Raw genomic sequence first — 14,858 nt, forward strand, 5'->3', positions numbered from 1 at the left:
CTGGCGTTGATAGGCATGTCACCATGGGAACGGCCATAGAGCTGTGCTGTTGCTCGCCAATACCGGAGAAAAATGGAGATGATAAACTAGCAAAGAGTCATGTGAGACAGCAGTGTGAGAAGAGTCTTCCTGGGCTAACTGGTCTGTCTTTTGAAAGCTTCAGAGATGCTGCACCTGGTTGTTTTTTTACAGTTTTCATTTTAGACTTCAAACAAGACATCTGGCTGTTGTTCATTTCACAGCCTTTTTCAGCTTATGCAATTTATTATGATTGCTCAATAACTTGGGAGGAAAGTTTAAGCTTTACATTTGGGTCCATCTGTAGAGCAGACGTGTGTGAGAAGGGGGGGTGTCAGCGAGAACTTCAGAAACTGGACATGTGACTCCTGACCTCAAAAGCACATTTGATAAGGGAATGCAACTGTCCATCTGTTGTAATTCAGCATGAGATTAGATACAAAAGAATCATAAAGTAAACATCTCTTTTTTTTATGAAATGAAAAAGAATGACATAAGAACCATTATCTAAACACAGACACACTCGTACAACATGAATGTTGTAAGAGACGGTGGGAGACGGTGAAGTTGCAGCAAGAAAGCACATGTGGGGCGCTGGTGGCCTAGTGGTCTAAGCGCCCCACATACAGAGGCTACAGTCCTCGTCGCAGGGGTCACCAGTTCGATTCCCGGCCGGTCGACCATTTCCTGCATGTATTCCCCTCTCTCTACTCCCCACATTTCCTGTCTCTCTTCAGCTGTCCTATAAAATAATGGGAAAAAAAATGACCCAAAAATATAGCTTAAAAGGAAAAAAGGAATGGAATTCAAATCACAAAACAAAACCATAACAACATTTGAGGTTGAGACTCTTCAGCTGTCCTGTCAATAAAAAGGCCAAAAATATATATTAAAAAAAAGGAGAAAGCACATGTAAAAGTGATCAATTTGGGCTCAATCCCATTAAAATTTAAGACATTATATGGTAGAAAATTCATATCATTCCACCTGAAATGGGCTCTCCCCATGCCTTTGTTGTCTAAAAGCTTGGTTGGCATTTAAAAATAAGTGGCCACATTGTTGTTTAAAGCTGCTGTTGGTAGTCACAGAGTAAACATCTGTTCAGAGAGAGGGACCTCGCATGTCAACACTATCCCTCCCAACCAGATTTCCTCTTAGCCCCCCAACACAGATCGGCGTGTGCAGTCATGCAATGCCAGACTCATAACCAATCGTAGGACATAGTAGAAGCCGCCCCTTAACCTATCAGGACAGAGGATTGGAGTTTAGCTAGGATTGGTCCTTCATAACGGGAACGAGGGGAATAGTAATATTGCTTTATACATAGTCATTGGAAAACGCAGAGATTTCGCAATAGTCTCAAATTACTCAACTTACCGATGAGTACCGATGGGCATTATGATCTTTTCTCCAAACTCAGCAGAAAAGAAGTAACGTTTTTTACACCATTCCTACCAACAGCAGCTTTAAGTTGTTTTTATTTTATTTGGAAGACAACAATAAAAACAGATGCCAATGATTGAATTGCACTGAATGATGGTATGTCACATAAGCAGACAAGTTTTTGATGTACGTCTATGTTGAAAAAATGTAATTCAGATTGTGTGCGTGCTGTCTGTGTTTCATGCTATATTCACGTCAGTCTCTCTTGCTTAATTGCAGAGGTATCTTTCTGGACACCATCCTGCCACGCTACGATGTGAATGGAGTGAGACCACCCATTGGCCAGAGAACTAGACTGAGCAAAGGGGATATCGGACAGGCACGCAAACTCTACAAATGCTCCAGTAAGACTAAAATGACAGATCCTGTCTGCTGTGAGTTTCCTGTGTATTTTAGAATGAGTGCAACAGAGCACTGAGAGAGAGGCCTGATGTAGCTCACACTGTGTGGAAATAGCCATGCATGTACTCATGATGTGTTGTGGTTCTATGGCTACGACGTCCAAGAATCCCAGGCTGGGAGGAGTGTAAACACTACCCAGGGACAGGAAGTTTGTCATCCCTCTTTTCCAGATAAACCCAAAAGAACAGATGTGATGGAGAAGAAAATTACGAAAAGGATTGCCGGGAACAGCGCTCACGTCTTCACATCACAGCTTGTACAATGTAAACTGTGAGACGATACACTAAGGAGCATTACATAAGCCTTTTCTGAACCACTCACTTTGTTTATGCTTCCAGAGAGGAGAGAGACTACTCAATGCTGTTGAAGTTAACAGAATTTATTGCATTAACAGATGTACATTGAGAACAGTCCCCGCTGAATAGATTTGATGTCAAGCAGTTTAACTGCAGGTCAGACCAGGACACACTGAGCTGTCAGCCTTAGTTTAACAATAAATGAATACACATAGTAACCAGTGCTGGATCAGCCAGTGTGGTTTAAGCGTAGGATCACAGGTTTTTAACCCTAAATGATTCTGCAAAAGCCTCTTCTTTCACTATATTCTGTGTCTTGTGAGTAAGACTCTGACTGGTTGATGTGACTCACTTTGTGAGGAAGTGAGTCTCCACATGCTCATAAGGACAAAAACTCTTAAAAGAGCCACAGATCTCCCATTCACACAGCATTCCTGGTAGTGTTTGTCATGCTCTGTATGTGCCCAAGTGCTTGTTAAAAGACATGTAATTGGCAAACCTCTACCAATTATTATCACCTGCAACTCTTAGCTCATTTTATTGCTTATGCACAAATCTTGAGGGACGCATTGAACCTTGAAAGTGGAGGGTGATGTTTCTTTACTCCCAGACCAAGGTAAAGATAAGATAGAGGTAGTAATATATGCATGTACAGTTCTGGACTGAAGATACTAAGTGCTCTTTCTCAGTTCCTCTCCCCTGCCTGGCATTCATCATTCCATTAGATAGTGTTTTATGGAATCAGTAGTTGCACATTTGCACACCTACTTTTTGCCAGTCAAACTAAGGCTGTTTCACCGGCAACACGTACATAATGTATCACATCCTCTAGAGAGCTGGGTTATTTATAGTGGGCCAGGTTTATTTTCAGAGAATGCTCACACTCTCTATTCCTTTGTGTGATCATCATCTGGAGTAGGTAGGAGAAGGGGTGGGGTGAACTGCACAGTTATGGGTGAATATTATCAGCACATGTGCCATAGAAGATTAAAGAGCTGCCCTTTGCTTCACATTTTGGTGTAATAATTCCAGCTCTGAGCATCTGTCTCTGCTGCAAGGTTTCAGGGGATTTTTTCGGTGCTGATGGCTGCAGAGATTGAGTTTTAGTGGCTTAGGTGTTTTGAGGCAGAGACTAATTGGCAGTGCATCATGCTCACAGCTCAGGCCTCACGTGCAGGTTTGTGTGTGTTTATTTCTGTGCTCAGGATGTGGGGACAGTCTGCAGGACAGCAGTGGTAACTTTTCCTCTCCTGGATTTCCAAATGGATACTCGGCGTACATGCACTGCATCTGGAGGATATCAGTCACACCGGGGGAGAAGGTATGAGCATATGGAAAACACCCGGTCAACAAAGATCGCCTTCAAACAACATTTACTGAATGTTTAGATCAATGAGCACAGCCGTTTTTGATCTTTAAGATAAATCATTTCAGTAATGACTTTTTTCTTGTTTTTTCAGATCATTTTGAATTTCACTTCCATGGATTTGTACCGGAGTCACTTGTGTTGGTACGACCATGTCGAGATCAGAGATGGATACTGGAGGAAGGCGCCTCTCAAAGGTCCGTCTTAACGGAAAAGCACAACTCTTGGTTTGCAACTTACAACTTATTTTATTAGTGATCCCTCTGATCATTAGTTGCTTAAGTTTTCTCATCTCCTAACTCAAAGTTAAATAGCTTACTATCATAAAAGTAAACTATTGCCAGAATGTTATTTAATTAATTGTCAGATTAACTGCTGCATTTTGGTTCAAGGTCAGACAGCAGTGACAGTTAAACAGTTTTAATATATGTGTTGTTTAAAAATATGCACATTTAATCACAACACTGTGGGCTAAAGAAAAGTGTTGATCGGTGACAGATATACAAAATAAAACCCTATTTTTAGGTAGTCAAAGACTATTAATCTACCAAACATTGAGTAGTCAAATAAAGATTCTTATTGCTGGTACAGTTCTGTTTTTGTTCATGTGTCTGAGTGCTTTCTTTCAGGGAATTTAGTTTGTGTGAAGTAGTGAGCTTTGTCGAAGAATTTCAGAGCTATCACACTTGTCACAATGATAAAATCTTGCTTTATGTGTTTGTGTCCTCACCTGTGACCCAGGTCGTTTCTGTGGTGATAAGCTGCCTGAACCAATCATCTCCACCGACAGCCGGCTGTGGATTGAGTTCCGCAGCAGCAGCAACTGGGTGGGAAAAGGCTTCTCTGCCGTTTATGAGGGTAAGTACCAGTTCCCCGACCTCCCTGAACCCCATTCCAGTCTGTAGCTCAGCTGACTGAACGCATGGCTGCTCACACATCCAACAATGTGCCTAGAAGCTGCAGTAATATCCACCGTTTTTTGGCTCCCCTACTGCTGATGTGTCAGGCTCTTTACACTGCATTAATCAGACTTTGGCTGGCCCTCACATTCAGCTCCATTGTTTCCAGACCGTGCGAAGGGCTGGTGTGTATGTTTGCGTGTGTGGGAGCTGGTGGTGGAGGTATTTCAGCTAATCCACACTGCATTACTCAGAACAGTGAGCACACGGGGCATGTGCTGACGACATTGTTATCAAGGGTGCTAAGTATGTTTTTTGTTGTTTTTTTCTGTCATATGCAGCCATCTGTGGTGGAGAGGTGAAGAAGGACAACGGCCAGATTCAGTCCCCAAACTATCCTGATGACTACAGGCCTAACAAAGTGTGCGTCTGGAAGATAACAGTGGCCCAGGGCTACCATGTAGGCCTTACCTTCCAGTCTTTTGAGGTAGGACACCAATCTTTTGTTATATATATATATATAAGAAATAATGTTATGCTGTGTGAATTTTACAGCTTATTTGGAGAGTTTCAACTGATATCCTGCTGTAACCTTTACCAGATTGAGCGACATGACAGTTGTGCCTATGACTACCTGGAGGTCCGTGATGGAAACTCTGAAAACAGCCCCTGCTGGGTCGCTTCTGTGGCTATGACAAACAGATGACATCAAACCAAGCTCCAACCAGCTGTGGATGAAATTTGTTTCAGATGGCTCTGTCAACAAGGCCGGCTTTGCTGCTAACTTCTTCAAAGGTTAGAGGTCAAGGGTTGTAAAATCTCATCTGAGGTGTCCTGGCAATCATCTGTCTGTTGGAGTAGGTTTACAGTGATTTTCACATGTTTTGTTTCACTCACACAGCTAGATCCGGCGATGTTTCTAGCCTGGCTCTGCTGATATTTTGAAGAGTTTCTCTCATAAACTACTGAGCCAGGGGGCAGAAGAACAGATCCTAACATATCTTTGTGTTCTCAGAGATGGATGAGTGCTCCAAGCCAGACAACGGTCGCTTGTGAGCAACGTGTGTCAACACGCTGGGCAGCTACAAGTGTGCCTGTGACCCAGGCTATGAACTGGCTGCTGACAAGCGCAGCTGCCGAAGGTAAGTACAGTGAAAAAGTCGCAGCTCTGCTCACCAACCATGTATTCACATGCTAAAGCACTTTAAACAGTTAGCCATCCAAATACAACAGGCACAGTTATTCTGTAAAGCCAGCAGTGATACATGTGCTGCTGGAGCACTGTCTTTAAAGATTTGGGTCACAACAATGCAAACATTATTTTTAGCTCAAATTACATGCTGTTGTTTAAAGACCTAACTATTAGTATACATGCTGTAGAGTGTTGGTTTACCACTGAACCACTGGCCACTCACCCCTGGAGGAAGTATGCTGTCACTACAGCTGTGCTGTGTTTGTAAATATTGAGCGCATTAAGGAGCTGTGTAGATAATGTAGTGCCTTAGGAATGAATGAGTATTAAAGAATTGGAATTCAAATAACAAAACCTTAACAACATTTGAGGTTGAGACGACAAAAGAAACAATATAAATTGTGTGTGATTTGAAGTAAATACAAGCTACTCAGAAGATACTGTCCCTGCTCAGTGTTTTAAAATAAGCTCTCTACCCTGATATGGGAGGAAAAAATCTAAAAAAAAAAATGGCACAGTAGAATTTAAAGAATTTAGTATTTTATTATTATTTCACATTATATTTAAATACAGAAAACAGATGAAATGTACATTTGTTATGTTCTGATTGAATGTAAAATAGCTGAACATCTTTCATATTGCACATAAAAAAATAATAGTGTAGAATTTCAGTATTATCAAACCTGCATTTAAATACAGAGGAAAAAAATGTATACAAAAGCTGTGAATTTATTGTGTGTGCACTGCTTTTAAAATGAGATAAATAACATCACATTTTCTTTACACTATTTAATACATGTGACAGCTTTACAATACATGTATCACCACACATCTGTGCAGTTTGTGGAGCTCACGCGTCACTTAAATTTGAGCCAAAAAACAGCCACGTGAGTGACCAGTTGTTTAAACATATTGTGCATTGCATAAACTGATGCAAAGCTTTCTCTCGTCCTCACACACAGGCCAGGCGGTAATCTGGGTTTATCAGGACACAGAAGGATATATCACACACTTTTTTTAGCTGTAAAGTTCATACGCATTTTGAGCATATCCTGTGGAGACATATGGTGAAAATATTTTCCTCTTCTCCCCCACATCTGGATATCCATCAAAGCAAACTATTTTTACTTGACTCTCCCCATGTTGTATGTTCTGTCTAGCTGCCTGTGGAGGCTTCATCACCAAGCTGAATGGGTCAATCACCAGCCCCGGCTGGCCAAGAGAGTATCCCCCAAACAAGAACTGCATCTGGCAACTGGTTGCCCCCACACAGTACCGCATCACTCTGCTCTTTGACGTCTTCGAGACTGAGGGCAATGACGTGAGCACTGGGGTTATTTTGAATCGGCGCGGGGTGGGTTTGTTCTGTGCTATCTCTCTGTCATTGCACCACATGTGTCCACATTCTTAGAAAACAAACTTCATCTCCTCTGTAATTAAAACCAAACACAATGTCCCAGCCTCTTTATAAGCTCTGTTTCTCTGCACAGGTTTGTAAGTATGACTACGTGGAGGTGCGCAGCGGGCTTTCAGCAGATTCAAGGCTACATGGGAAGTTCTGCGGGGCAGAGAAACCAGAGGCTATCACCTCACAGTACAACAACATGCGAATTGAGTTTAAATCAGACAATACTGTGTCCAAAAAGGGCTTCAAAGCACAGTTCTTCTCAGGTACGTGTCATAAAAGAGCTCTGCACAGCATCACACCTATTATTTTTTAGTCTTAGGAGTTGCTATCTGTCAGATTGAGAGGGAATTGTCAACAAGGTTGTGTCCTATGTGCTCCCGCAGACAAAGATGAGTGCTCTAAGGAGAACGGAGGCTGTCAACATGAGTGTGTCAACACCTTTGGAAGCTACAGCTGTCAGTGCAGGAGCGGCTTTGTGCTGCATGAGAACAAACACGACTGCAAAGAAGGTACCTCTCCTCAGATTCTGGTTGCTTTGATATCGATGCTAATTTACTGTCTCGGCTTATCTTTTGCCATCTGAGCAACCATTGGGGTAGATGAGTAGTTTGAGTGCAGTTGAATTTCACTCTAGCATGATGCAGAAGTCTGTGTTGACTCAATGATGTCTTTTTACAGCCGGCTGTGATCACACTGTGAATAGCGTGAATGGCATCATCACCAGCCCAAATTGGCCAGATAGATATCCCAGCAAGAAGGCCTGCACCTGGGCCCTCACCACCACTCCAGGCCACCGCATCAAGATCGTATGTATCACTCCCTCCCACTCTCTGTGTAATTTCTCTGGTCAGTCATGTATTTATTTGTGTTTGGATTATTGTGTAACAGAAATCCACAGAGGACATCTGTGTTTACTTTGCTGATGTCAGAAGCTGTTGTACCATCCCTAATGATGATGTGTGGCTCCCCCTTCTGTTGTTATCTGTAAATTTGTACACTCTGTCACTGACATACTGTATATCAAAATGAGACAATTACTTTTTCGAAGAGGTAAAATTTAAAAAAGAGGAGTTCCTAAGGTGCTGGACTTTCACATTTTCTATGTTTGATATAAAACCTTAAAAAAGTAAATGATAATTAACCCTAACCCCAAAGAAAGACAATATACAATTTAAGACATGTAAAAGACAAGTGGATAGAAAGGAGGGTTATCTCGTTGAGTCAGCTTGTTGATAAAGCTCACAAATTGATATTACAGTCAAACCTTTGAATGAGTGCTCAGCAGCCTCCGGTTTAACATTTGTAAATGTGAGTTGCTTCCAGTGAAACTCTGCAATCAATGAAAGTTGCAGGAATCCCTGTAAAACCTGAAGTCAAATACTGTGGTGTTAACATTGAAGAAGACAAAATTTCAAGAATTTATGAAAACTATAATCCACCGATATTTCAGTACAGCAGAGATTCAATTTATAGCTCAAAAGATATTCAACCATAACCGATTAAACCGTGCTCTCAAAAGCTGAATAATCTTCTGTAATGAAAATTAGATATTTCACTTACATTCAAATTTGAATATCATTGCTGTCGGGCAGAATTCTTGTATCTCCATATTTAATCATTTTAATATTTTTCCATTAATCAATGAGGTTGATCTTCCTTTGCCAGTAGGCAAAATGAGCTTTCAAAAATATGACTGATGAAGTATTTTTTTTTTTTAAGCTTTGGTTGAATCTTATACAGTATTTAGTTTTGTGAAAAACATAGTTTTTAACTTCATGGAAAGTATTGCTGTTGGAGATAAAGGGTTTCTGCCCTACGCTGATGATGATAATAATAATAATAATACATTTTATTTATAACACACTTTTAATTTCAAGAAATCTCAAAGTGCTACAGGCACACAGTAAAAACAAACTTGAACATTTCTTAAAAGAGTACTTAAAATATTGATATGTTTTATTGAGGTGATACCTCGTATGGAAAAATTAAAATTAATCTTTTTATTCTACTTAATGTGAACATAAAATAGAAGACTGTAGGTTTTCTGTTCTGATCTGTTTTTTTTAAAATCTGGTGCGTTTTGGGAATTTTGCTTGTCAAAAAAAAAAGCAAATTTCTAATTAACATTTTTCATTTGATGTATTCATAAAATATATTTACTTTTAAATGTAATATTTTAATGATTAATAAATCAATGAAAGATAAAAATTTGGTTCTAAAACCAAAAGTTGTCTGTTAGATTAAAATGTATTTAAGTATGTTTGGTTTTTTTTGCCTTACTTTAGGCCTTTTTCATTCTAAGTTTATATACTGGTAGTATACCAATACCAATTATACTGCTTTGTTCCTGTTTGTACTGTATTTCTTTGTGCCTCAGTGCAGACTGTACTAGAAATAATATGCATCACTGTGATACATATAGAAAATATGATTGATTAAAACAATAAGGTTTAGCTTAAACCACATTTTTACTTGTAACACACTTCTTTGAAAATACTATTAATTTTGTTTTGCTGCAGGCATTCAATGAGATTGACATGGAGGCCCACCTGGAGTGTGCTTATGACCACATTGAGATTTATGATGGGCGAGATGGGAAAGCTCCAAGTCTGGGCCGCTTCTGTGGCACCAAGAAGCCCCCGCCCATCACATCGGGTGGAAACAAGCTGTTCGTTCGCTTCTTCTCTGACAACTCTGTACAGAAGAAAGGTTTTGAGGCTTCCCATACTGCAGGTAAGAATAGCTGCTGTAATAACAGTACTCAGTTTCTCCACCTGCTAAATAAAAACCATAATAGTAGCTAAGATGGATTCCAGTCAAATCTTCTTGTCAAACCTTCATGTTCTGGGTGCATCAAGTTCAATCAGGTTAATTACTCACAAATCAAACTCCACAGTGGTTTCTAAAGTGAATACATGTAGGATTTAGTTTTGATTACATTTCACCTCCCTGTCTGAGAATGATTATGACTCATATTTAACAACAGAGCATGATTTAGACTTCTTTGTATCTGTATGACTGTAAAACCACAAATGAGCCAGAGACCAAGAAGCACAGCAGCCGTACTTAAACCTTGAACAAAATGTCCGACTCTGCTCAACTTTTCTGCCTGCAGAATGTGGTGGTCGCCTAAAGGCTGAAGTCAAAACCAAGGACCTGTTCTCCCACGCCCAGTTTGGGGACAACAACTACCCCGGAGCCTCCGACTGTCAGTGGGTGATCTCTGCTGAGAAAGGCTATGGTGTCGAGCTAATCTTCCAGACCTTTGAGATTGAGGAGGAAGCAGACTGCGGCTACGACTACATGGAGCTCTTCGATGGAGCTGACACCAAGTCCCCTCGGTTGGGACGCTACTGTGGCTCAGGGGTATGAACATTTCTTACTTGCCAATATAGCTGGCCTGTCGCAGCTCATTTTTTTGCTGTTAAAAGTATAACAGTGAGAGTTTTCAGACAGTTGTTGGGAAATAGAACTGCTGTTAAGTAACCTTTGGTAGTGGTTTGTGAACCACCCTGGGGCTTTTGATTCCTGTCCAGCTTTAATCGCTTTGTTAAAGTCGGGGTTTTCCTCTGGGTTTGGGAGTGAAGCTGCAGAGGCGCTTGTAGGTCACACACTCACTTCCACTCCCTGGTTGCTGATAGCCTATCAGAGCCTCTGGCAGTGGGCTGTAACTGTGAATTAATAAGCCAATGCTGAGGCTGCAGCCTGAGTCTAGAACAATGAGGCCAGCAGGGGATAGAAACACAAGTTTCCTCAGGTCAAAGAACAGCTTGATCTCATTTACACACTTCAATAATAAGCTTGGGCCTTTCACTCATGCCTGTTCACATGAATCGGTTGCTGGAGGGGACATAACACCCTAAGAACCCCAGGGATCTGCTTCTCAATCAAGTTTCCTTTTATAAAACAGGTCGAAATATACTGACACAATTCAGCGCAAAGTAGTTGAAAACTCATTAAAGCAAGTGGAGGCTTACTTTAGCCCAGGGGCTTTTCTCCATTAATAGTAGACTAGACATGTCTGGGTCTACAATCAAGTTTCTGATGTAGTTTCTCCTTTCCTTATAAAACAGGACTATTGGCTATTGTACATACATAATTCATATTGTGAGCGACAACAGTCTGGTGTTTACCACTTGGTGCTTTCTGAAACCAGGAGCAGAGCTGCCTGGGCACCTCAACCAGCTAATTATTTTCCAGTATAATGTTCTGAATTAATATTCATGTGATAACACTACTCTGACAAACAGCCAGGTCCTGCGTTGCATATTTTCTGTGCTCACTAAGCAGTTAATTCTCCTTTTGTTTAAATGGAAACAATTTGGCTGACTCTGGAAGCACTAAAAATGAGCTCTGTGCTGAGGTGCACCTGGAACTAATCATCAGACTGTATTTCATCCCCACTTCAATAGAAGCTAAAGCCTTAATCAGAATAAAGCTGGAAAGAGCCAGTCCTGGTTCCTGGTCCCTAAAACGGACCCTGTCTGTCAGGGAACTAGCAATCCTCTGCAGTCAGAAGCCATTGGTCATGGTCACTGATTTGACTTCAGATTTGGCATGTGACAAGTCTTTGGTTTGAATTGAAGTGCAGTCAAAGAACCAGAAAGCAGCTGCACAAATGAATCTGTTTTTTTGTCTCCACTCACAGCCTCCAGAGGAGATCTATTCGGCCGGTGACTCCATTGTGATCAAGTTCCGCTCTGACGATACAATCAACAAGAAAGGTTTTCATGTCCGCTACACCAGCACCAAGTTCCAGGACACACTGCATTCACGCAAGTGACCAGCGGGGGCCGGAAGGGGCCGTGCGGGGCAAAGGGGCAAACGGAGGGGCCCCCAGGGGAGGCGCCAGCCTGACGCTCGGAAACCTTCGGCCACCAAGATGAATCAAACACGACAGAACAGCCGCAAAACCACCAACCGCACCTCAGCTCCTAGGGGCTCTAGCTCCCCCCGCAGACTGTGAGGAGTAAAGCCATTCTGCAGTACACCTTGTTTTTACCTTTTTATGGTTAGGGTTGGGGTGGGAGGAGGAGTGTCCGCTTTAGGCGGGGAAATTTAATTGACCCAGTCCCCTCCAGATCTTTTTGTTCTTTGTTTCTTTATTTTTTAACATGCCTCCTAATGAGAGGCACAAAGGAAAACAGTGGATTCTCAGGACCTGTAGGAAGGCAGGCATCAGCTGGACAGATCCCTGCTTTTGTCGGGCCAGCCAACCACATCCGGGGGGGAGGAGGGGAAGAGGAGGAGGAGTAAGGAAAGATCTCCTGCACTCCTCGATGATTGTTCTCCTCTCCTCACACTTTCATTCCTTTGGTTCCATTCTGTCCGAGGATAAGGACTTAACTTGAGATTCTGATACTGTATGTCAGTCAGTTGCATGTAATTACAAGGAAAGAAGGAAAACTGTACAGTGACAACACCAGCATTTGTAATTGGCATTGTCCTGGCAACCAGTGGCAAGATTCTCGATGTTACCATTAACAAGGAAATTAAGGAAGCAGTTATCTTATTAAAGGACTAATAAATGAATTGTGGTCCATGTCTTCTGGTTGGTAATTGCTTGCCTGATGACTGGCTTTTACTGTACCTCCATGTAAAAAGTAATGTGTATGATCTTTTAAAGGGAACATGTGCTTTTCTCAGCTTGAACCAGTTAGCACTTTACAGTGAATTGTTCCAAAATCATGAGCTTATGGGTTTTTGTGAAATGCAATGCCAGTTCACTTATTTTTAAATGCATTTTATCTCTCCTACTCTTCATTGTTTTTTTTAATTGCTCCATTTAGTTCCTCAGGCATACTTGAACATTGTGTGTGCCCTGCAACATGGGGTAATAAAAATATGACTTATGTTTCAGTGTTGATTTACAGTTCTGATGTAAAATAATTTCTCTCCAGAGAAAATGCCTTTTTTTGGTACAATGAAGTATTTCTCAAGAACCAAATGAGCCTGGCTATTTATTGTTAGAATAATTACATATATAATGTATAGGGAAGAGGTACTGTTGAAATTAGCCCTATAATTGCCTTCTTATGTGTAGCCATTGATCTATGTTGAATATACAATGTTGCTTACACCTTCCTTTTCTCCATTCATTTCTCACTCAGTATGATGACAAGAACGTCATGTGACAGGGTAGCAGTCCAATATATCTGTTTGACATCTGACCTTTTGTTCACTATATTAACTTATAACCATTAACCTTTAATGTGACATTTCAGTTAAGGCTTGTCCTGTGCTGCACCAACTGAGCTACTGTTGAGTGATGTGAGGACATGTGAAGAAGTGGAGTAACACACACCCGGGGACATAAATGGTAGACGGGTTTGTTTTGGAATTAAGTTGTAGGGGATCATTTTATACGCTATAAACATAAACGGCTATAAATACCCCTCACTCATGTTATCTTTGGTTTTCTATTTATAAATCAGGCTTGCCATCTCAAGCAAGCATTTCTTTTTCCACCCTGCCAAATATTTATCCCCTATGTAACCTAACCCTGCATCAATAATCATTCCATTGCATTTTTGTTGTCCTCTTATTTTGTGTAAAATAACAGCAGAGTAGTGTCAGTGAGACCACCAACAGACTGCCACAATTGCATTTAGTCCTTACTCTTCTCTAAATAACAGAACAGAAAATAAATTCAGATATAAAAAGGCTGCAGACTGGGTGAGACACATATTTCACATTGATAAGCAAGTGTTTCTGAAAGGTGCTTTCTGCATTCATTTTTCATTTCCTTACTGAATTCCACAAATTGTTTGTTTTTTCAATCACAGACACTGAGATTATTCTGCAAATTTTATACTAGCTTATACTATCGCTTTACTACTCATTTTAGCATCAAGTTAGAGCGTGTCCCTTGAAGCGTCAATGGCAAAGGCAGACGCATGAGCCCGTACTGATATAACATCAATCCATCCATCCATACATTATCTTTACTGCTTATCCTGTTAATGGTTGTGGGGGGCTGGAGCCTATCCCAGGTGTGATTGGGCTCAAGGCAGGGTACAACCAGGACAGGTCACCAGCCTATCACAGGGCACATAACATATATGCAGAAACTAAATTGAAATAAATTGAGCGTCTTCAGCGCAGTAAGGCAAACTGTAGGGATTTCTCCATTAGGAAGTATAGTTCCCTTTCAGTGGAGTATTAATTCTTTAGAAATATGATGCTGCCAGTCAATGCAGTCTCGGTATTCCCACCTCAATCTTTCCCTTGTAAATTCTAATTAATTCTTAAAAGACCAACTGCACATTCTTATAAGTGTAATGATCTTTATACATAAATGAATCCTGTTTAAAGTCACATTTTCAAGGTCAGTTAAGTGAACCACAGTCATTTAATGCTATGGAAGCGTGTCCGCTGGCAGTAAATTTTACTTTCATCACCTTATGGTTTATTTTTCTACAACAATGCATTTAAATGTGTTGCCGCTGCTTTAACTGAATAAAACAGGGGACTCTCTGAAACTGAAGTCTGACAAGGTTTTTCTGCTTTTACAAAAAAAGTGAACATCTTCCTTCATTTGTTTCCAGCAGAATGAACAGTAAGCCTGCTGTATGCAGAACACCTTACTTTTGTTCAATGAAACATTGATGCGCAATTCAATGTAATATCTGAGCCGTTTCATATGAATAATTAACGACAGCCAACTGGAGATGTGAAGCTCTCTGCTGTAGCTCTCTCAGTAACTATGTGACTGTACAAGAACAGTGACAGGTCTTCATCGTTATGTAACAATGCAGAAGAAAGCAGTGCTGTTCCTTCACAAAACAAGACTCCAGGCTTCCTGCACCTGTTTTATTTGACTTTCACAAGTAAC

The 14,858-nt window shown here is 40.9% G+C and overlaps 1 protein-coding gene across 1 annotated transcript in view; it reads left to right on the forward strand.

The window, feature by feature from the left end:
- Positions 1-13,103, forward strand: part of bmp1a (bone morphogenetic protein 1a) — a 30,556-nt gene extending 17,453 nt beyond the window's left edge. Inside the window, 16 exon segments of the mRNA XM_034692045.1 lie at positions 1,681-1,805; positions 3,365-3,480; positions 3,620-3,722; positions 4,267-4,383; positions 4,766-4,911; positions 5,026-5,086; positions 5,089-5,121; positions 5,124-5,219; positions 5,440-5,583; positions 6,777-6,937; positions 7,107-7,287; positions 7,408-7,533; positions 7,703-7,830; positions 9,544-9,757; positions 10,140-10,390; positions 11,673-13,103. Of these exon segments, the coding sequence (XP_034547936.1) occupies positions 1,681-1,805; positions 3,365-3,480; positions 3,620-3,722; positions 4,267-4,383; positions 4,766-4,911; positions 5,026-5,086; positions 5,089-5,121; positions 5,124-5,219; positions 5,440-5,583; positions 6,777-6,937; positions 7,107-7,287; positions 7,408-7,533; positions 7,703-7,830; positions 9,544-9,757; positions 10,140-10,390; positions 11,673-11,807 (2,137 nt within the window). The 3' untranslated portion in view covers positions 11,808-13,103.
- The last annotated feature ends 1,755 nt before the right edge of the window (positions 13,104-14,858 follow it).

Source organism: Notolabrus celidotus, chromosome 9 (assembly GCF_009762535.1).
Source record: "Notolabrus celidotus isolate fNotCel1 chromosome 9, fNotCel1.pri, whole genome shotgun sequence".
NCBI lineage: Eukaryota > Metazoa > Chordata > Actinopteri > Labriformes > Labridae > Notolabrus > Notolabrus celidotus.